This window comes from Callorhinchus milii, unplaced genomic scaffold (assembly GCF_018977255.1).
Source record: "Callorhinchus milii isolate IMCB2004 unplaced genomic scaffold, IMCB_Cmil_1.0 Scaffold1, whole genome shotgun sequence".
Taxonomy (NCBI): Eukaryota; Metazoa; Chordata; class Chondrichthyes; order Chimaeriformes; family Callorhinchidae; genus Callorhinchus; species Callorhinchus milii.
In genome coordinates, this window is record NW_024704742.1 from 27,714,832 (window position 1) to 27,737,628 (window position 22,797).

The 22,797-nt window shown below is 39.2% G+C and overlaps 1 protein-coding gene across 1 annotated transcript in view; it reads left to right on the forward strand.

The window, feature by feature from the left end:
* Positions 1 to 22,797, forward strand: part of LOC103181334 (protein diaphanous homolog 1-like) — a 924,060-nt gene that overhangs the window by 85,329 nt on the left and 815,934 nt on the right. Inside the window, exon 9 of the mRNA XM_042340721.1 lies at positions 8,888 to 9,003. Within this exon, the coding sequence (XP_042196655.1) occupies positions 8,888 to 9,003 (116 nt within the window). The remainder of the gene's footprint in view (positions 1 to 8,887; positions 9,004 to 22,797) is intronic.

Consider the following 22,797-nt stretch of genomic DNA (forward strand, 5'->3'; position numbering starts at 1 on the left):
ACCCTTCATCATGCTTAAGAATATCCAAACCATGCTCTGGGATGCTACCCTGTGTGAGAAGCGCTATATAAATGCAAGTTGTTGTTGTTGAGAGTTTCACTTATGTATGCCACCTACACATGGAAATTTTTACATATCTGGAATCGAATGATCACTCTCTCCCTGGAGGAATACACCCTGCTTACCTAATTCCAGAGAGTATTAGGCACATGTTGGCAACAGATCAGGTTTAAGTATCCCAAAGTGTGCACTGGGATACTGCTGGAGTTTAACCAGCTAAATCTGCATAGCTTGCCCCTGAGAACACTGTGCGGCAAGCTTTCCTGCTGCTTATCCAGCTCGGATCAACCTAACCATTCGGGGTTTGGCATGCATGGTTAAATGAACTAAGTGATAAGAGTCCTTGTTTGCATGGTTAGTGGAACTAAGTGTAAGTGACTAGTCTGATGATGAGTCAGACTGGCTGTGATGTCATCAGCAATGTCCTGGAGTACTACGGATCCACCGAGCTCAGCAACTGGACTACCGAGGCCACCACAGAGGGTTGATGTGACACTGACATTCTGTTACCAGCATGTCACATTGAAGCCAGATCAGCTTCAAGGAGACACATGCTTAGCTTCCCCTCTCCCCCAGAGGATATTCATCGGTTAGTCATCTACTTGTCTACTGATCATCTACCTTTTATCTACTTGTCAATTTTCTGAATTCAGATCCAAACTACTCATCACCTCTTTATCTCATTATCCTTCGCTCTCTACTCTACCTCAGCCCCTCCTTTATACTGCTTTATAGCTGTTTCTGCTTGACTGCTCTTTTGCAGTGTGACAGGAAACATTAAAACAACACTGCTATCCTTGGACCCTCAGTCATGGCCCTACCCCATGTGCTTGAGACCAAGAAAGTTACAGCACAGCAACCCTTTGGGCAGGCATGTGGAAGCAGGGTCAGATAGGGAGAGATTGCACTAAAAGCAGCAGAGGTGTCCATGTTTCAGATTATGATTTTCATTGGACCACTCCCACTCCTCTGAGGAATAGTCAATAGCTGTTTAATTATTTTGCAAAAAAAAATGTTGTCCAAATCGAGTTTAAATTGAGATGATTCTGAGGCTGGTTTGATGTGGAAATGTGTGAAGGACGTGATCCAGATCCTAAATTTAACATTCTTATTGTGTGTACTGAGGTTTAACAATGCCATGACAGCAAATCAAAATGTTACTATCAATTTCACAACAATCTAACCCATTACTGTACTGAGTCCTTGAGCGCACATGCTCTCTCATCCCATTCTTACTCTATAAAGAGCAGTGTTTTCTCTTTTAGTGTTGGCTTTTTGTATCGTTGTAATGGCTTATGCCACACTCGCAATATACATTTTGCTCTTCATCTTGAGGAAGTATCTAGATTGCTAGGTTACGGCACATTAGGGCAATGCATTGAATAAAATTTGCTTGGACTTTCAGATGCATTTGATAAATTTCCCACATGTGAAGCTTTCAGAAGAAGGTTAAAGCTCTAGAAATTGATGGCTTGTTAACTATCTAGATTGGAACTTTGCTTAATGAAAGAACGGAAGTGGATGATAAATGGGAAAAGGACAGTGTCTGGTGGAGATCCACTGGGATCAGTGGGTCCTCGACTGTTTAAGCCTTTTCGGAGTGTTACCACATCTTGTAATTTTATAAATATTGCTTATGATAAGAAGCTCTGCAACCAGATGATAAGTGTAAGGATGATTGATAGTATTCAAAGGATCTGGACCAATTACTGTAAGTGGATGGGATAGGGGAAGTTAGATGAATTTTAATGTAGGTAAAGTTATACAGCCTAGATGAAGTATGTCCTTTAGCAAAGAGGGAAAACAAAAATAATTTGTGTCTGATGATTGACTGTTAACTGAAAGTCACTGTGAATCTCTTGTCAACACAGCTAATTATCATAAGACTTGCAGTTACCAAGCAGGGACATGGCATCAGACTGTATGACAGTTTTTTGTGAAGTTGATATGGATGATGGGTGAGCTCACGTTTGGTACAATATCTTAGCATTTCAGAGTCTCTACACATTGACAAATTGTTGAATTAAGTCTTTACTTTGAATCCATTTTTCTGGAATTCTTAATATAACTTACAGAAAACCAACTTGAAAATAAAGACTGTATTTAAGAATTTGCCAAATGCTGGACAGGCTGAAATGCTAAGAAAATAAAGACAATCTAGACTCAGTTTTATATTCTAAAGCTAAACTTGCAGGACTGAATGTATTTTCTTCAGAGAAAGGAAGATTGAGAAGGGAGCGCAATATAGATTCTCAAAATGTTGAGAGAAATGGATTATGTAAATTGCAAAAAATATATTTACATAGAACGTGGAGTGCAGACCTAGAGGACATGAGTAAAACATTAACAGCCTCAAACATTGCTGAGATTAGAAGGGAATGATCTTCTCCTCAGGGGTGTTCAGAATAGACTCCAAATCAAAGCAATTAATATTGCATTGATAACACCTTTTTAAAAAATAAAAAAAACAAATGTTTATCTGGTTCGTAACAGGTTTGAAGGTTATAAGGAAAAAAATAGATAATAAAAGAGCTATGTGGAATGTGATGTGGTGACTGCTAAACAGTTAGGACCTTGGAAATATCATACCAAAGACGGCAATTGGTCAAGGATTGATAACATGGGATGTGAGATTGAACAGATATTCTAGAGTTTTGCTTGATTTAACGTTTGGGGAACAAAGAGAAACTTTGCAGAACATTTCATCAGGAGATTAAATGAGTTTTAGTTGAAGGTTTGAACGGACGCAGATGGTTGGAGGAATGAATGGAGGGGCTTGAGACATGCCTTGAAGAAGGCAAGGAAGGGAACAAAGCAAAGTGATTGTGGGCTGGAATTCCAGATAATGGCACCAGAGAGACTGAAGTCCTGACTGCTGATGGTGGGGCGGACCGGGCAGGGGACATGGAGCAGGCCGGAGTCTGCTGAGCGGAGGGACGGACAGGTCAATGTGGAGTTAGCATGTCAGAGATAGAGGGAGCATCAAGGCCATGGAGGGCTTTGAAGATGAGGATAAGGATTTTGAACTCTATCCTCTGGGGGGCACAGGGAGTCAGTTGAACCGAGCGCGGATGGGGTTGATCAGGTCACGGAGCCTGGTGAATGATCTGTTTTAAATTAATGTTTTAAATTAATACTTGACAATTAATACGAGAGGTGAAGTTAAAAACATGTCTTATTTAAAGAATAAAACCAATTTTTTCTCTCTCATACTTTTTACTGAACCACATGCCAAGGCGGTAGGCAGGTGAGCTGGTGCCAGCCTTCTGTCATTGCCACTTTGAAGTCAGCCACAAGAAAGATAACATTCCCTTCTTGTGGAAAAGCATTTCACTCTTTTGCACCTCATGTGGTTTCTGTGGGAAGGACTTGTCATGAACTTTGCTTCACCACAATCTCCCAGAACCTGATCTTCTTTGGGAAGAGGGAGAATTTTATTCAGGTCATCTTTTCACATTGGAACTTGAGCTCAAGGTACAGGCTGACATGCCCTGCAAGTGCAATACTGGCAGAGGAGGACTGCAATGTTGGACATACTTGTCTGTCTTTTGGTTGAGACATTAAATTGCAGGTTGTGCTCACCTGATTAGGTGGATGTTAAAGATCTCTTTATACTATTCGAAAAGAGAAGGGAGTTTCTCTTTGTATTTTGTCCAACCATCCTCCAGATAAATTAGTCATTCACCTGTAATAACTATTTTTTAGGTTCCTACAAATGGCTGCAAAAAGACATTTACTACATTAATTGCTTGCTTCTGAGTGCTTTGAGATGTTTTGATGCGATAAAGTGCTTTAAAATACAAGTTACTTTGTTTTCATTGTTTTTTCTTTGGTAAAATTCCATATTCTCTCAATATGTTTGACTATTAGAGAGCACATTTCAAATCAACTCTTTCTTGAATATGTATGTCATTGACCAAATATGATGTGGGTTTGTTTAAAATAGCGCTGATTCAAAAATAATCCTGTCTGTTATGTGTTACGTGCAGATTAACAATAATATGTGCTAGCTTGCAAATCTATTTCTAACCAAGATCCTGTGAAAATGATAATTTTCCAGGGGGTAGGGTGGCCATATTTTGTCGACCAAATCTAGGGACATNAAAAAAATTGAACTCACCACAATTGCTGGCAGGCAGTACTGGAGAAGCTTGTTGGATTAATGACTGTATTTCTCTGATGATTGTATCGGTTTTAGACTTTTTTAGACCTTGCTCAGTTTGTTGCTGAACTCAACACAGTGCAAATTTGGCCCCAGGAATACAATATCTCATTTGGGGACTGTGCCCGGAAATCAGGAATATTTGGTCACCCTATGCTAGGGGAATGTTGAAACTTCCACCACTTCAAAGTTCACTGTGTGGGCTGAAAGTCATGGCATTTCAATGTTAATAATAATAATAATAATAATCCTTGCATTTGATATGGCATAAACTTTGGTGATATAAATAATAAAACAGTGAAACAAAAAAAGGCATTTTGCACCTTGATCTGTAAAATGTCAAACTCAGGGCCCAGTGTTAAAAATGCTGCAAGTTGGCTCACTGACTACAGAAATAACACTAATGCTCATAGTGCAGTCAGACTGTTATGCTGATTATGTATAGCTTCTTTCTCGCTGTTTTTTAGCAGCCATTTGCAGGAACCTAAAACAACACCACACAAGCTGTGTTGCTGTGGCTATTGATCCCTGCAGCCTCCAGAATTGTTAACGATGAACCTCTGTCTCCAGAAAGCTACTTATCATTCATTGTACATCTGATAATAATAATAATAATATTTTATTATTACATATGTGATACTAACTGGACTAATTGTTATTATACTACCATTTTAATAATATATTTTAACATAATGTTATTGTTCTACATATAATCATCAATCACTGAATTTCCATGCAATTGACTGCAGTTTATTTCTCAGTAAACCTGCAGGAACCGTGCTGTGACTGTTAATCTTTTCATGTATCAGGTAATCTGCACAGAACTGGATGGGGAGGTAACCTGTTGATGCAAAATATTAAAAGACCAGCTGGGATTTATTTCAACTAGATTTGGAAGGAAAGAGGCTAAAATGTTGGTGAACATAAATAACCAATGGAAAGCTGTTGTCCTATAGGACATAGTGTTATTCGAGGAACAAAAAACAAATCACATTGAAAAGCATGCCTTCAGCCCCACTTTGTAATAGTTTGTTCCTTTCCATATCCCAGCGGCTGCCATTTAAAAAAAATTAAAGCAGTATTTTTTGCTTTGTAAACTGTCTACACTAGAGTGGTCTCTTCTATTTTTTATTTGATATTTCTTTTTCCAAAATTGATCTAAAAGCCTCAGCCCAAGGCCTCTTAAGCCAATTTTGAAATGTTGGCATGGTTGATTTTGGCTCTATGTTGACACACCAACCCTCAAAAAAATAGCTGCAGATCAATGCCATTCTAATGGGGTTTTGGGTCCGTAACTTCAGGTCCTTTCAATGCTTTCAGATTACCCAATCGCTCCTGACATCAGTTTCTGTGATTTGTGAGAAACGTGTGCAGAGAACGAGATGGGAAGCTAACCAACTGGTGCAAAACATTAAAAGATTAGTTGCCACTGATGTAACATCACAATCCATTGTGCATGTTTACTATGTGCCAAAAGTGCTCTATTGTCACTTCCAGTCAATCAGATGCACTTCCTGCTCATCGCATGCATAGCAAGTTCAAACGTGATAAGTCTACTGCACTTCTAGTATAGCAAACTACCAGTCAACAGCCTTCTCTGCTATAAAAGGACTCGCTTTGTAACAATTCACATAATAATGCGGTTGATCTCTATTAAGCCAAATAAACCTAGAACTCTGCAATTTCCATAACAGAAAATGCTTGCTTCAAATGTAAGAAATAACGTCAAATGCTGAGATCTGCAAAGGAACAAATCATTTACATGGTGGCAGTGTGGTGGTAGTTAAGGAATGCACAAAACCAAGCCAAATAAAGAATTGTTCAAGCAGGAATGAGAATGAGTTGAAACACATGCTGCTTAAAACAGCATACAATGCAATGAGTGGATATTTTACTAACATCACAGAAACACATCTGCGAGTGGAGTTTGGGCCCAAGACAGCGCTGGGGCCGGACAGATTATTTTGCAGAAAGATTCTAGATGAAAAAAAATAACAATAAGGGAAATCATCAGCAGGGTGGATGCTGCAGCAGAAGGGAAGATGACAGAGTCAATTTGAGTGGATATTAGCAATGATAAGGGCAAGAAAACAATAATATTGACTTCCTGCTCGACCTGAACAGGTAGATGGCAAGCTATGTAGGCAAATAAAGGAGATTACTACCATGAATGATGAGGGACTTTAATATCCCAGCGTTCATCTGAAAGGGTAGGGTTCAAAAACAAGCAATTCCTTACAGGTATAAATGACTCCTTTGTGACATGTGTGAAGCATGGTAAGAGGTACCTGCTAAATGTTTAGCAGTCCACCAGACTTGATTAATAACCTTGAAGTCTGATGCACACTTTTACCCTTGCTGTCATTAGATTTGACGTCTTGATAAAGGCTGGTTTAATAGAACTACTGATGTGAAAGTCTTTGAACTAACTGTGAGAGAACCTTTTCTATAAAAATAATTAAATAGACTTGGGAAATTGAATCTAGGACATAATTGGGCTTGTATTTCGGAGTACCTATATTTTAAGAAATGCCGAAGGAAAAGATATACATACAGTAGAGAGCAGTGATCTGCATTTTGATTGGACCCATTGTGGATAAGCAAATGATGCAGATAATTGGTTCTAACACAAAGTACAAATTGACTAAATTGGAAATTAAATCAAATCTTTCATAAGGAGCCTTAACACCCTCATTCTCTCTTTATTTCTCTTTTAATCTGATTCTCTCTCTAACATTCCCTTTCTTTCCGAATTTTTATTTCTCTTTCTCCCCTTCTGTGAGTCTCTCTAGCTTTTTATCTTTATCTCTCTGATTCTCTCCCTGTCTATCCCTACACTAATGCCGTTAAATGAACACTTAGCCTCTCATTGCCAGTTCACAATGTTTGAGTAATTTGTGGCCTAGCTACCTCGTACACATGCACGGTGGTGGTTTTTTTTGCAATTATCGCAGTCCAACATTCGCTTTCACATCAGAACCTGATGCGGATAAATGGACATGTGATAGTTGGATACCTGACATTCTAATGCACATAGGAAACAAACAAATTAGCAAAAATAAAGTGCTCAAAAATAACTTGCAGGTCAACAATACTTGATTCACTTATCTTAGCAAAAATGTAGACATGAAAAATGAGGGCATTATAATTAAGTAATATTTAAACCAATAAATCATCCGCATTTAACACAACCTTGAACATTCCTACCTACTGCCACTCAAAAATTTGTGTAAAGAAAAAGAACAGTCATTTGAGCTTTTGAAAGCTAACAAGGAGAAACTTTTGCAGATTACACAAGTGAAAGGCACGTCGGAAACTATATTTTAGCTCAGACCTGCAGTTAGTCAGGATGGAAAAGGTCACAAAATATAAGTGGGAGGTGATAACTGAAAATGGTTAATAGTCATGCATTGCCATGTCTGTGTCTGAAAGGATTGACTTCAAGGTCCTCAAACTTACTTACAAATCTCTTCACCCCCCAGTGTCTGTGGATGCTCCTACTTATCACAAAGGCTGTGACTGTGTTGTGCTATCTAGTTTATGAAGCCTTACATGGACAGTTCACTATTAGTACTGAACTGCAAGTGCAGGTACAGATCATCAGTGGCTTCAAACATTGATGGCACGGAGATACCACCGAGACCTATCAGGCAATCCCAGTAGCATTTTAGAAGCTGGCTTACTGTGGGATTACCGTATACAGTTCTGGTGACTGTGACATAAAGGGCTGCTCAGGCTCTAGAGACAGTGCAAAGGAGAGCAACAAAGATAATCACCAGTGTTGGAGAAATCAGCTATGAGAGGTGATTAGGCAAGTTAGGGCTCTTCAATCTTGAGAGAAGATGTCTCAGAGGATCCCAAATATAGGGACCCTCTGAGACATAACCTTTTTTTAATGGGATTGAAAAGTAAACTCAGAACAATAGTTTAGGATGCACCTAGACAGTTGTCAAGACAACATAAGTTGAGAGTTGTAAAGGGCAATTTAAGGACAAATACCAGAAATTTTCTCTTTACTCAGGGGATTATAAATAACTAGAACAAGTTCCCAACAAGGGGGATTGAGGCCAGGGCACGGTTGATGCTGTGTTGGGAGGATGGTACACTGGGTATTCTGGAAGGAAGAGAACAGATGGGTAGAAGAGCCTTATTCATCTGAACTAATCTTGAGATTGTGGGAACCCGCAACTTCCTGATTCAGAAGCGAGAGTGCTACGAACTGAGCCAAGCTGTCACCTCTTTTACTCATATTGTCAATGAACGTGCATTTTGCTTTGTTTAAGAAAAGAATATCAGTTCCCAGATTTTTGAATCTTTAAAGATTCATAGATATGAAGGTCACAGTTAGAACAAGCGAAGAAGCTTGAAAACCGACTCTACCCTTAAGAACAGAGACAGTCTGAAAAGTGGTTTGATAGGGAAATAAAGGGTAGGCTGTCAGCAAAGGGATTTCACTGTCTTTGTTTCAATAACAGAGAGAAGCTCTGTATCACAAATCAAAATTAATGAGGCAGAGATAATTAAAAAAAAACACCAGCACCATTACAAATTACACTGACATATAAAATATCAGGTCAGCTTGTTTTAGCAACAGTTACTACCACAACTGGTTAGCAGATTATTAAAGTTATGAGAATAACAAAATCTTTTTTGCCTCTTTTCTAGGTCACTGTATTACAGGTTGATTGAGGAGTGTGTGGCCCAGATCGTTTTACAGAAGCACGGTGCAGATCCTGACTTCAACTGCAGAAAGTTTCCTGTCAACGTGCATCACTTGTTGGGTAAGACATAAACATAGCACAAAAGCTTCTTCAATTGTCATAACTCCACATGTAACTGTAGTCAGTAAATATACGTGTATATACAGTTATATAGCTATGTTTCTTTCGATTCTTTTCAAAGTTGAAAAAAATCTTCCACTGTCGATTATTTTAAAATCAGACCTTTTCAACTTATTCAGAACGTGGTTAGATTATTTTCATGGGAGTCACAACCTCAGATGTGAGCAGGCATCATTGTGCCAAGTGTATTGAACTTCTGACTATCTGCAATGAGAAAGAATGGCCCTTGTAGGAATGGGTCGAGTGAGAAAAGCATTGGAACCAGTGGGAAAGGTTTATTGCCCATCCTAGTTGTTCTGAGCAGGCATTGGTTAGCATCCTCTTTGAACCATTTCAGACCTTGTGGTGAGGGTGCTCCCATGCTAGTTGATGGAGATACTCTGAAGATTTTGACCTCACTGTTGGTCTTCAAAAAAAATTAAAATTGAAATATTAATAATTTAGTCACTCAATCCATGACTGTTCATGGGACACTTGGCATTTGTTACAAAAGGGTTAGAATATAAGAGTAGGGAAGTCTTGCTGCAACTGTATAAGGCCCTGGTGAGACCGCACTAAGAGTATTGCGTGCAGTTTTGGTCTCCTTATTTAAGAAAGTATGTACTCGCCTTGGAGGGGGTACAACGTAGATTCACTAGGTTGATACTAGGGATGAGGGGGATGAGTTATGAGGATAGTTTGAGCAATTTAGGCCCATATTCTCTAGAATATAGAAGATTGAGAGATGATCGTATAGAAACCTATAAGATTATTTAGGGGCACGACAGAATAGATAGTGGGAGACTTTATCCCCTGGTTGGAATAACCAGGGGTCACAGTCTTAAAATTTGGGGTAAGCCCTTTCGCACTGAGTTGAGGAAAGACTTCTTCACTCAGAGGGTAGTGAATTTATGGAATTTTCTATCCCAAAGGGCGGTAGATGCTCAGTCCTTGAACATATTCAAGACTGAGATTGATAGATTTCTTGTGGATAAAGGGATATGGGGATAAGGTGGGTAGGTGGAGTTAGAATAGCTTATTGAATGGCGGGGCAGGCTAGAGGGGCCGAATGGCCTACTCCTGCTCCTAATTCTTATGTTCTTATGTTCTTGTGACACTGCTGTGCACAATTGGCTGCTGCGTTCAACCACAAAATATACAGTCAATGCACTTCAAAGTATATTCTGTGAAGCGCTTAGAGATGTCTCGAAGATGTGATAAAGCGCTATATCAAATGCAAGGATGATTATTATTATTGTCAAGTCCCTCTTCTCTTGTCCACTTTGACCATTTCCCCCTAAGGTGCACCCTGTATTGTTTGCTTGCTGTTACTCAGTGATTATTTCCTCCATCCTCCATATGCACAGCCAACGCCCCTTTGCACATTACCACCCCTTGTTCATTCTAGCCCTCACTACCTGTTCCTCTGCTCTTTTGTCCATATCTGGCTCGCACTCTCGCCTCAATTGTGACTCTCCTTCCTGCCACTAAACACTCCTCTTCTCAGAAGAGATTTTCTCAGCAGCATTCATACTGATCAAATTACCTCTCACCCAAGAAGTGACCCTGAAAAAGTGGGAACGGAACAGACGTGCATGCAAGATTTTATATCTGAGGCTGCCGGCTGCTTTGTATTTTTGTGTTTGCAATATCCTGATTAAATGAGTCAAGATTTGCTGATTAGCCAAGTGAATGCAAATATAATAATATTGAGCAATGGAGCTGGGAGCCCCAGAGAGACATCAGGGTGGGGGGCGGGGGGTGGAGGAGGAAGAGGGTTTATTTGAAAAAAAACACAGCCACTCTGGTGCTGGTTGGAATTCGCAACCATCCAGCTCAAGAAAACATTGCTCGTTACAGTTAGAAACGGGCCAGGTGGAAACTCTAGACACTACATATACTTTCATCCCTTTGGGGAATCTCAATTAGTCTCGGTGGTGGAGAGAGGGAGATCAGCTCTGCCTTTTGACTCAATGGTACAAAGATTAACCATTTCCTACCTGACTTGGATTACAGTAGCTATGCTCACTCCCTTCGTCATTCCTCTCTCTGGATGCAATATTACTGTCTGGAACCAATGGATGGGAAAGGTTTAATTGTTACTGAGAAGGTGATAATACCATCCTGCAGGTGGAATACTGTATCACAGTTTTACTAGTTTGAGATAAAATGTGTGGATCATCTGCTGTAATTGTTTTTGTGGTTTTGTGGTTTTGCCTTCAATTCTCTTTTTTTTCCCTAGTTTATCACATTTTGGTTAAAACAGAAACTCGAATCCCCTGAGACACATTTCAGATGATAACATTAAAGAACTTAACATTTTCAATTGAGTTCATCCCTGGGTTCCATTTGAAAAGGGAGAAGCAATATTCTCTATTACAGCATCACACGACAAAAGAGGCAAAACAATGCAAAATCACATACCTATCCATCAAGCGAAATTCAGACAATCGTGAGCTGTTGTGATGAAAGGATGTGGTATCTATTAGGAATCTGTCCTCAAGGACTCATGATTATGAGCGAACACTAATATTAAAATGTTATAGTCATCTTTCCTGAGAAGGTGCACCTCCATGAATTGTGTTCCTAATTGAATTTACTAGGAGTCACAAGGCCTCCTGTTGAAACTGCTATTCATCCCGCTCCATGAGTGTCAAATATAATGTGCAGAGGCAATTTGTGACATGAATGAGAGGTAGTTCAAGGGCTGTCCTATGAAATAAAACAATTAAGTCTCGTTTTGAAAAAACGGGGAACAAAGGATTTGTGATGTATGTAGAATAATGAATTCCTGAAAGTGACTGCAAGGCAGCAATTGATTCAAGGGGTTCAGACAAAGTTGTAAATGGTGAGAACCCTAAAATGACATTACAGAAGGTCATAAGATTGATTCAAATGAAGAAGGCCCTCTGACTCATTTGATCTCATCATTTCAAAATTCTAATCATAATGTCTTTCTATCACTGTTTTTTAAATGAGTCCAGAATCCTGACCTCAATTCTTACTAGCAATTTTGTTCCAGTTGTTAATTACTTTCTAGGTAAAGAAATACAGCAATGAATCTGACAATAGTGTATTGGTCTGTCTCAAGGACTGATGGCACATTATGTCATCTCATCATAAGACATTGTCCTTGAGAGGGTGCAGAAGAGAGCAGTGAGGATGATTCCAGATAGTAGGATTGCACACTGTGTGGCTTGTTAAGAAAATTGTTTTTGTTTGTTTTGTAAAAAAAGAGAATTTGAGGTGACCCAATTCACAGTTTCATTATGATGGGGATTGACAAGGCAGATGCAGGCAGAATTATCTGCTATGCTTAAGGGTTCAGGTACCAAAGGTCACGGGTTTAAAATAATAAAGTTAGCAATAAAAAGGGGGAAGCCAGGCATAACTCTTTTTTGCACAAAGTGTCATAGACTTATGAAATAAGTAAGGAAGGCTATCGTAATGAATGATTTCAATGGGTTCAAGAAGGAAATAGAGTTGCTTCTGAAAAGTGATGGGATTGAAGATACAGTGGGTAGGTGAAAATCAAAATAAGGTAAGGTGTCAGTCTGGCTCAATTAATAGCACTCTTACCTGAGTCAGAAGGTTGTGGATTGAAGAAGTATGTTGGGATGTAGAATTCCCAATCTAGTATTATAATACTGACTGGAGGTGTGCTGCATTGTTGGAGGTGTCGTTCTACAGATGAAATGTTAAACTGAGGTTCCATGTGCCTGTTCAGGTGAATGTTAAAGATCCCTGCCAGAATTCGAGAAGAAAAAGAATTTCTTCTACAACAAAAACAGAAGTCGCTGACCTGCTGATGGGTTCCAAGCAACTTCTGTTTTTGTATCAGATTTCCAGGATCTTCAGTATTTTGCATTTTGTTTATAAGGAGCATCTTCTGTTGGTCCTGACCAATATTCCCCAAATTACATTAGTCACTCACTTCATGACTGCTTGTGGGACGTTGTTGAGCTGAAATTGGCTGTCACATTCACTTATAAATACACAGTCACTTTACTTCACATTGAAATCCTGACAATTGCTTTGAGACATCTCAACAACATAAACTGTGATAAGATGGCAAATTAGTGATAATTATATTGCTTTCAACTGTAGCTATGCAGCCACTAATAACTGTGTTTCAAACTACAAAATTCATTTTAGACAGGATCTTTACAGCCAGAAGACAAAATAATTAGAGATTTGATTTAAGCCCAGATCACGGGTATGAAAGGCAGTTTTGGTAAGACACTCAGTACTCCAATGAATTCAATAAGAACAGCAGCTGTATTTTCCCATTTAGAGTCCATCTGTCCTCTTTTTCCATTTAAATGTTGGTTGAAATAATTATCAGGATTGTTTTAATTGATTTACCTGGAGGTTTGGATGCTGACCCATCTTTTCAATGTCCTTTTGTTTGTGTTTTGAGAGAATGCATAGATCTGAAGTAAACTTGGGTATTGTGTGTAAAGATATGATTGTAGCACATTAAAAATAACAGGCCCCAAAGCTTTTCTGAAATCAAGTTAGCAAAACATTGTAAGGACAGTCTGGGAGAGTTCTTGTTGTCACTGAGACAACTCGTCAACTGCCTATATTACACAGTATATCCATCTGTATGAAAATATCTATGTATATGAGGGAAAAAGGAAGAGAGGGGCTTAGGTGAGGTAGAGGCTCATGCACAACTAGTCCAAGCCAATTAAACATAGGCTCGGAATGATTGGGCCAAATGGTCTATTTCTGTGCTGTAAGGGTCTATGTTATTCTACATAATATGCAGTGCAACATTGGCAGGAGCCGGGTTGACCTTGAATTTTAAAATGTTACTTGCTGCAAGTTCTCGCTGAATCAAGACTGCATCCTTCCACTCTCCAATTCACCGCTGTCACTTTCAAAGATTGCTGAGCTGCAAAGCAAAGTGAATCACTAGGTTGCACACACTGTAATCAGAGCTGTCAGTGTGGAAAAATTGTTAGGAGTGATATTTGTGATCAGGAAGAGTGACATAGATCTCGAACCCATTTAATGCTATAGGGCCATGTTTATATATATTTTTAAGAATGACATACATCAAAATGAATCACATCTTCAAACCAAAATCAGAGATCGTCAGTCCTAATGAATGACATGCAGCAATCCTGCACTTGACTCCAATGCATTGCTGCTTTTTAAATAATTCCTGTTGTCAGCCTGGCCCAGTTGGTAGCTTTCTCACCTCTGGATCAGAAAGTTGTAGTGTCAAGCACTGCACCAGATAGAATGTGAGCTGAGATGGAAGGATTTCTGCCCAGAGTAACTTGTCTGCCCCCCAAGTTCAACGAATGAACCAAAGCCTTGGGAGTCTGGCAGATCCATCTGGCTCAGGAATCAAACCACAGTGGAGTGATGCAATTCTGATTCAGCACAGTTCAGCATGAAATGAATGAGTGATTGCCAAGTCACTGTGGAGCCAACCCAGCCCGAAGAAGATCCCACTAATCCCCTAGAATAGTCATTAGTAGTTGCCGATTGGATATCCAACAAGCACAGGTTTGAGCACTCACTGGGTGGATAGCAGGTACTAGAAATATCTTCGAGCCTTCCAGGTACTGGAAACACCATCGAAGAATTGTGCATGAAATAATGGATGAGAGCATTGAAACCATCCTGCGTCCTACAGCTTGGATCCCCCCCACCACCCCCCACTCCATCCAGACATATATGAATTGAGAGGTGGTTCCACCAGTTGGAAGTGTAGAGCTTCAGTTTATCTCTCGCTGCTGTTTGACGGACAACACATTTGGTGTTGCAGATTAGCTGTTGTTTGTCTGTGTAACAATCACCATGCTGTGAAGTAACTTATTATGTGCCACACTTTTCAATGTGGTAAAATGCTATGGCAATAATCCTAATCCTTGCATTTGATATAGCGCCTTATCACGTCTTCGAGATGTCTCAAAGCGCTTCACAGAATATACTGCAAAGTGAATTGACTGTATATTTTATGGTCAAAATGCAACTATTGCAAATGCAAATATTTCATTCACTCCCTCTATCTTTGCTGCTAGTGACCACTGAATCTGATCCATTCTGGGCTATTAAAGCTCTTATTTTCCACTCTCATCCCACTTCATTGCTGTATCTAAAGGTGTTTCTATTTATGACAGTTTGGGATTGATAAAATTGATGAGGGAATCCCACACTTCAAATGGTGGGCAAGATTTGCAGAACCTATCCAACATCGAAAGGTCTGCATAACAAATAATAAGAATAAGAATAACAGCTCTGAATAATAAATGTGGAAAAGTAATTTTTTTATTCAAATGCCTTGGTCACATTTTCAAGATTGCCTTACACTGCTGACTGAATGTCGGTGACAAATCAACACTGATTTCCATGGTTCAGTATTTTCTTGTTACATCAGAGGGTCAGAGTATTTGTAGAGAAACTGCAAACAATGTAATATCCATCTGTGTACAATATACAATAACAGGAAGAGCGGATACAAGATGTACATTACCAAAGACTAGTTCATGGAGGTACGTAATAATCATGCCCCCCAACAAAAAAAATTAACAGAGACACCATTTGTATTCTGTTTGTGCTTCTGCTTAAATCTCATAATCATAGGCAGAGACGTTGAGTGACAAACTTCTTGTCTTTGTTAACACTCCATGTCACATTCAACATGTATGATCCAGTGCAACATCAACCTGCTTGGTTTGGTTTTAACTCACTTTCTTCTGCTTCCTTGTTTCAGCAATGTCCCACCAACAGCCATGACCTGTTATCCATGTCTCTGGGAGCCACTTTCTCTCTTTTTCCTGACTCCAGAAACAGGACCCAACTCCAGTATATGAACTGTAGTAAATGTTGAAGGAGAAGTCAATCAATAAAGGGCCTAAACCTCTGCCTAGTTTTAGTCTTTAAGATCATTTTGTCTCAAAGTTTAGGATCATGTTGCAAAGTTGCAGAAACTATTTCAATTCAGTCTTAATTTAGAAGCCATTTTTCTGCATTTCTTAAAAAAAACCTGGCTTCAAATTAAGCCAGAATTTAACAATATTCTAAAGTTCTGTGTGATTGCAAATTCTAAGGCAAAACAATTTGACCAACTAACACTCGGTGGGATTTCTGGTCTAATGTGGCTTGTTAGCTCAGCCTCTCCTGCCTGCACTTGCAGTGTCAAGAGAATTGGTTGCTTCCGAGAGCTCTTGACTTTACCTGTTTTCACTGTTTTGGACAATATTATATTTACATTAGGTGATAATTAATGAGTTCCTTCAATGGCTTTTTGGACTTTCCTGCTGTTAATATACTAGCAGGAGGCATTCACTGAGTCCCAACATCTCCTGTAAAAAGACTCTGCCAAATAAAATTATGTAGCTGATACAACTCGCGAACAGGCCATTCAACTTAACTCATTCGTGCCTTGTTTGTATTCCTCCATCACTCCTATAGTCCTCTATATATGTATCAAGTTTCCTCTTAATTATGCTAATGCTTTATGCTTCAACCAAGTTGTTGGGACATCTTGATATTTGCACCCTTCCTTCCTAGTAAACTCCAAGAAGAGATGAAACACCCCTTTTGATAATAACAATAATACTTGCATTTGATGTAGCGTTTTATCACATCTTTGGGACATCTCAAAGCGCTTCACAGAATATATAGTAAAGTGAATTGACTGAATAGTTTGTGGGTGAAACACAGCAGCCAATTACACACATACAGTTGTGACCAAATTATTATTATTTTATTTGTTTATCTTTTTGAAGGGATTATTTCCCTGCAAAGCGATCCGCCAATCAACTAACAACCAGGTTCCTATTTACTGCTAAATTGTGAAATTGCTTATTGCTATTTAACCAGATGTGTGTGGAGTAAGCAAACTTACTCCAACAACTTAAAGAGATGCTGAGAGGTGGAAGTTTAGATATATATTTATTTCCCAACAAAATGTACTTGCATTGCAGGTCCAGTGGGGGTTTGTATCAGTATTGTCAAGTTAGTCCCACTATTCGTGTGCTGACATTGCAGTACTTAAGTAAGGGTGGCATCTGACGATAATATCTGTTGCAGAATATCTGTGTCATTACATCTCATGTTTTACCTTCATTGACCTTGTTCATGCAACTGGTGCACATTGACTAAATTAATATCACCAGAAGGAAAACAATTAACCTTCTAAGGTTACTAAGCTATAACAAGGTGCCTCTTTATTTAAAAAAAATCTAATTTAATATGAGCAAGTGCAATGAAAATTAAGACAGAATACATTCATTTGCCAATAGTTTCTGAATACTTGGCAAAGAATAAAAAACAAGCCTTTCAAACTAGAAATCTAGTATTAAACTTCTTTCAGATTTTATGAGAAGGCATTGAGATTCATTTTTTCAATTAATGAATGCGAATACAATGATTCCTCCAGTGCTTGGAATTAAGTTAGAAATCTCCATTTCTTTCCAAAAGAGCAAAATTGCCATCTGGTTTGACCTGCCCAAAGATGAACAACAGCAACTTGCATTTATGTTGTGCCCCTTGCATGGAGAAGCATCTCCATGCAAAGGCCACTGTTATCCCCTGCCTGAAACCAAACCAAAGTCTGAATGTAATTGGTCACTGTTCATTCATTACTCCACGCAATGGCTTGCTGCATTCGTGCGTGGAGACTTAATACATTATAATTAATTGCTACTGCAGTTTCTTGGAACTGCGCCAAATGGAAGATGAGAGTTCATACAATATATTTCTCTATCCACTCTATGGCATCACTGATAGCAGAAAAGCTTAAAATAAATAGGAAAATGGTTTATTGAAAGAGTTTGGTTAAAGACTTTATCATTCTGATAGATGATCGGAAGAAAGGCGTAAATTCTAAATTACCTGAATCCCCTTGGTTCACTGTCATTTCCAATTATGTGCACAATCCATGCCAATGGTGACTCAAAGATCTTTCGTATAATTTGCCCCCTCTCCCTTATAAAATCTCCAGACAAATGATCAAAGGCAGTGAATGTAAGTTTCAAAGTTCTCTCACCCTCTTGTATTTAACTGACAGAAAAAAGCATAACCTAATGTTGTACAAAGAATAACAGATGGCCAAAAGGAAGATTATGATTCTCCATCACAATAAAGTGCTATTTACATTGACATCAAAGTCCTTTGAATTCTATACTGACACACTCTTTGTCATCTGCTTATGTTATTTATGAGATGTGCTAAACATTACTTAAGTAAATTAAGACCCACTGACTTAATTTTAGAGTTAATGGAAAAAGAATCATGTAATTTCTCATCCTAAATTTCATCGACAAAATACTGTTACTACACAAAACAGTAAATCCTATGAAGTGCTGTGAAAATAAGTATATCAAAATTGTAATCACTGAGAGGGTTTTGTGGCTGCTTATTGGAGGACCACCGAAAATCATTAAAAATGCCTTGGTTTTGTTCAAGTTTAGGATAAGATCTACATCCTCATAAACTGAAACTTTGTCCATCAGCAAGAATTGTAGACACAATGCTCTATGCAAACCTATATTTTATTATTAAGTAATAAACTGTGTACAGTAATTAGCTCCATAATGCTTGTAATCAGTGTTCACGTGGTATGTATTCATTAGTGCCTTACTAGCTCTGAACCAGTGCTTTATCTGCGTGTGCTGACTAGTCTGACTCATTGTGCCACTGTGCATCCCATCCATATGTTAGAGGGAAAGAGAGTGGATCCCAGTTGGTGCATCCTCAGAGTAAAATAATAATAATATTAAAAGGGAAAGAGAGGTAGTGATCACCAGCCTTCGTCCTTCCCCTCAATTCAATTATCTAGGAAATAGAAGGCAGCTGGACCTTGAGACACCCTTTGTGAAGGTGCTGCTATACTCTATACTCCTCACTTCTCCAGCAGTTGATGCTTCACCGAATGCTGTTCAGTCATCTCCCTTGACCTCTGAGATGCCACGATCTGAGTGGTGCTGTGCAGTTGCAGTGCTGTCCGCAGAGTTAGACTATCATTCATTGACCGGGGCTTTTAGAAGGGTGTGCAGAACATCAGTCAGTCATTGTTCCCCTAGGACCCATTTCTCTTCCAGTCCCTCCCCTCAAGCATCATCTTTTTCATCTTCCTCCTCCTCCTGGAGATTACAATGGCTGACACCCTTCTCAAATATTCTCTGTCGCTGCTGCTTGTTGCTACTGCTCAGGTCCACGTGAAACCTCCTTGCAAACTGGTGATCCAAGGTAGAAATGAGAAGCACAATAGCAATTTTTTATTATCACTCCAGAGGCACCCTATTGAAAGTCATTATGGAATTAAAGCACATGTCTGCAACTTTAATCCAAATTGGGGTTTCCCTGATGGAGTACTGGATAGAGCTGCACTTTATTGCCTGGGAACTCGCTGGTTTGTAATCCTGGTCCATGCTGAGTTTGATTGTCTTTTATGGGAAGGCTAAATTGGTCCTGGGCTTCCGAGGGAAGAAACCCACCAGGAGGTCCTGCTCACTCTATATCAACCTCCATTGCATGTGTAGCAGTGGGTAGCAGTAGAGATCAGTGAAGTCCTCTTCAGTTGAGTGATACTCATTGCCAAGCCTCATACTCAAACAATGGTAAGGTACCAGAAGGCAACCAGCTGCTATAGAATAACAATAATTAACAACAGATTACATTTGTATAGCATTGTTCATGTCAGGAGGATGTTCCAAGGTGCTGGACAGTCAGGGTTTTGCACCCTATTAATAATAATGAAAATAATAATCCTTGCATTTGATATTGCTCCTTTCACATCAGCGCCTTTCAAGTGGCGATGGTGAAACTTGCGCTAAAGTGAATTGCTGAATTGCTGCTTAATATAGAGGCAAAGGTACGATTTTAATGATGATCTTTGCATATAGTGCCTTGCACGTCAGGAGAATGTCTCAAAACACTTCACAGCATTTCATGTAAAGTGATGTTACTGCGTATTTTTTAGGCAAACACGGTAGACAATTTGGGTACAGAAAAGTTCCAAACATCTATGAAGTAAATGATCAATTTTATCTGGGGATTGGCAGGGATCAGTTCACTGGATGAAACTCTTCTCTTTTTGAATAAGCTGTCTTTTCTCCTCAAATTGGAGAAAATGTATGCTATTGCTACATATATGTGCTATACAGTGAGAGCAGAGAGTCTAGTTATATAGCAATTGAAGTCAATAGGGATTTGCCTCAATTCTAATTAGGGGATCAATTTAAGATAGTTAGTAAACGACCAAATGGGGAAGAGAAATCTTTTCATGCACAGAGTAGTTCGGTTGTGGAATGCCCTGCCAGGAACAATAGTTGAAGCAAAATCCATATTGGTTTTCAAGAGGGAACTAAACAGATACTTTAAAAAGAGCCAGCTACAAAGGGCAGATATGTGGTGCTGAAAAGATTGCTCTTGAGGGAGCTGGCACAGTCATGATAGGCTGAATGATCTTCTTCTGTGCTGTAGATTTCAGTGGTTCATTTTAATATAATAATTCCCATTATATAGCTGCCCTGGGGTTGACAAGGTGAAAGTAAAAATATAACAATTTAACTTATTCACAACTTTTAAGAGAGAAGTAGGTAATTATTTGAGAAGGACAAGTTTGCAGAGCTATGAGGAGAGAGTGGGAGAGTGGGATTGATTTGGATAGCTCTTTTCAAAGAGCTGGCACAGACACAATGGGCTGAATGGCCTCCTTCTGTGCTGTGTAATTGTATGATTCCATGATAATGATCTCAAAATGGTACAACAGGTAAATGCAGCAGCAGCACACTAGCATTAGTCATGACATTCTTAAAATGTAATTAATTTAATTGGCTGCATGTAGTATGTTCCACAAAACCTTGAAATAAAATGTATAAGGATGTTCTAAAAAATCAAGTCCCAACATTGCACTTTAATTTTGTCACAAATAATTCAATTGCTTTTTTATTCGTCAAAGATTTTCTGCCTGTTCAGGTCGATGGTTGAAGATCCCATGGGACTATTTGAGAAGAGAATGGAGTTTTGTAGTTTCCCTCCCCTGTGTCCAGGCCAACAATCACATAAATACAATTGGTCATCCAATTCATGGCTGCTTGCGGGATATTGCTGTGCACATATCAGCTGGGGTGGTTTGCCCTGAAATCACTGTCATTACACTTTACAACTTGTGCTTTGAAATGGCTTCCCAGCATGAAAGGTGCCATATCAAATCAAAAGATAGTATTTATTATTTATTATTAACATCTGTGAGAAAAGGAAAGCAGGGTATATCCCTCTGAGGAGGGAGTGCGTGCTCAATATCAGACAAAAGGGAATTTTCCAAAGAGATGCAAAACTCAGTAGTTGGTTTTGATACTCTTCAGCGTGGTGATATGTTTCTGCATGTGTCAGCAACCTAACTGAGTAAAACAAAACTCTTTCAGAACTCCCTCCTTCCCCCCCCCCCCCCATGATTCAATGCTAATCGGTCCCAAGCCCTTCCCAATGATGCTGAAAAATTGGTGATGTGAGCGACTATAATGGACATTTGATGTTCCCTCACCGACACATGAAGAATTATCTCAACATTGTTTCTTGCCTGTGGCCAATTGCTATTTTTCCTCTTCTTCTGCTGCAGGTATCTGCCTAACCAGAGTGTCATTACAGAGAACAGCGGCTCAAGTTATTTCACATTATTTTTTAAAAGCAACTGCAATAGTATCTTGTGATTCAGTACATCACAAGATCACAGCAGTAGTTTGGATGAAAAAGATCTTTCAACCCATTTGATCTAATTCTTTCAGAACACCAACCAAACCATGTTCCATGCCAACAACAAGCAATCTGAAACAAAAACAGAAGTCGCTGGGAAGACTCAGCAGGTCAGGTAGCATCTATGGATCTTTCCTTTCTCCATAGATGTTGCCTGACCTGCTGAGTGTTCCCAATGACTTCTCTTTTTAAAAGAGTCCAGCATCTTAGTCTTAACTACCTTTCCTGTTAACTTGTTCCTGTTGTTAATTACCCTAGGGTGAAACACCCCTCTTGATAATAACAATAATCCTTGTGTTTGATATAGCGCCTTATCACGTGTTTGAGACATCTCAAAGTGCTTCACAGAGTATACTGTAAAGTGAATTGACTCTGTGTTTGTCTGCGAAACATGGCTGCCAATTGCACTCAGCAGTGTCCCACAAAACAGTTGTGGAGCGAGTGTCCATATTTTTGTTTTTTTGAAGGGATTATTAACTATGGAAAAGCAATCGACTAACAACCGGGTTCCTACTTACTGCTAGGTAAACAGAGGCATGTAAATTAAGGAAACTTGCCTAATGTTTTGCTCTGCACGGAAATCAAACCCAGATCCCCTCGCTTGAGAGGCAAGTACTGTAACTGAGCTACAGAACTGCACAAGAAATATTTATTGGTGTTTGTCCTGAAATTGTCCTTTGCCACTCGAAACCTCTATCCCCTTGTTTTACTGCCTTGTTGCATTTGAAAGAATTGTTCTGTGTTTACTTTCTCAATCCCATTAAGAATGTTGTATCTTTCTATAAGGTCCCCTCTGAGATGCTTTCTTTCAAGACTGAAGAGTCCTTGCTTGGCAAACCCATATTTAAATCATTTGTCTAACTTTGGGGATCATTTTTGTTACACTCCTCTGCACTGACTCTCAGACCTAGTAGGTCTGCTCTTCCACCTATATCATGGCAACCAGAGCTGAATGCAGTTCTCTATTCAGCTTGAGTATGATTTCTGGTGATCTAAATTCAACTGATTAAACAATACAGCCCAGCATTCTGT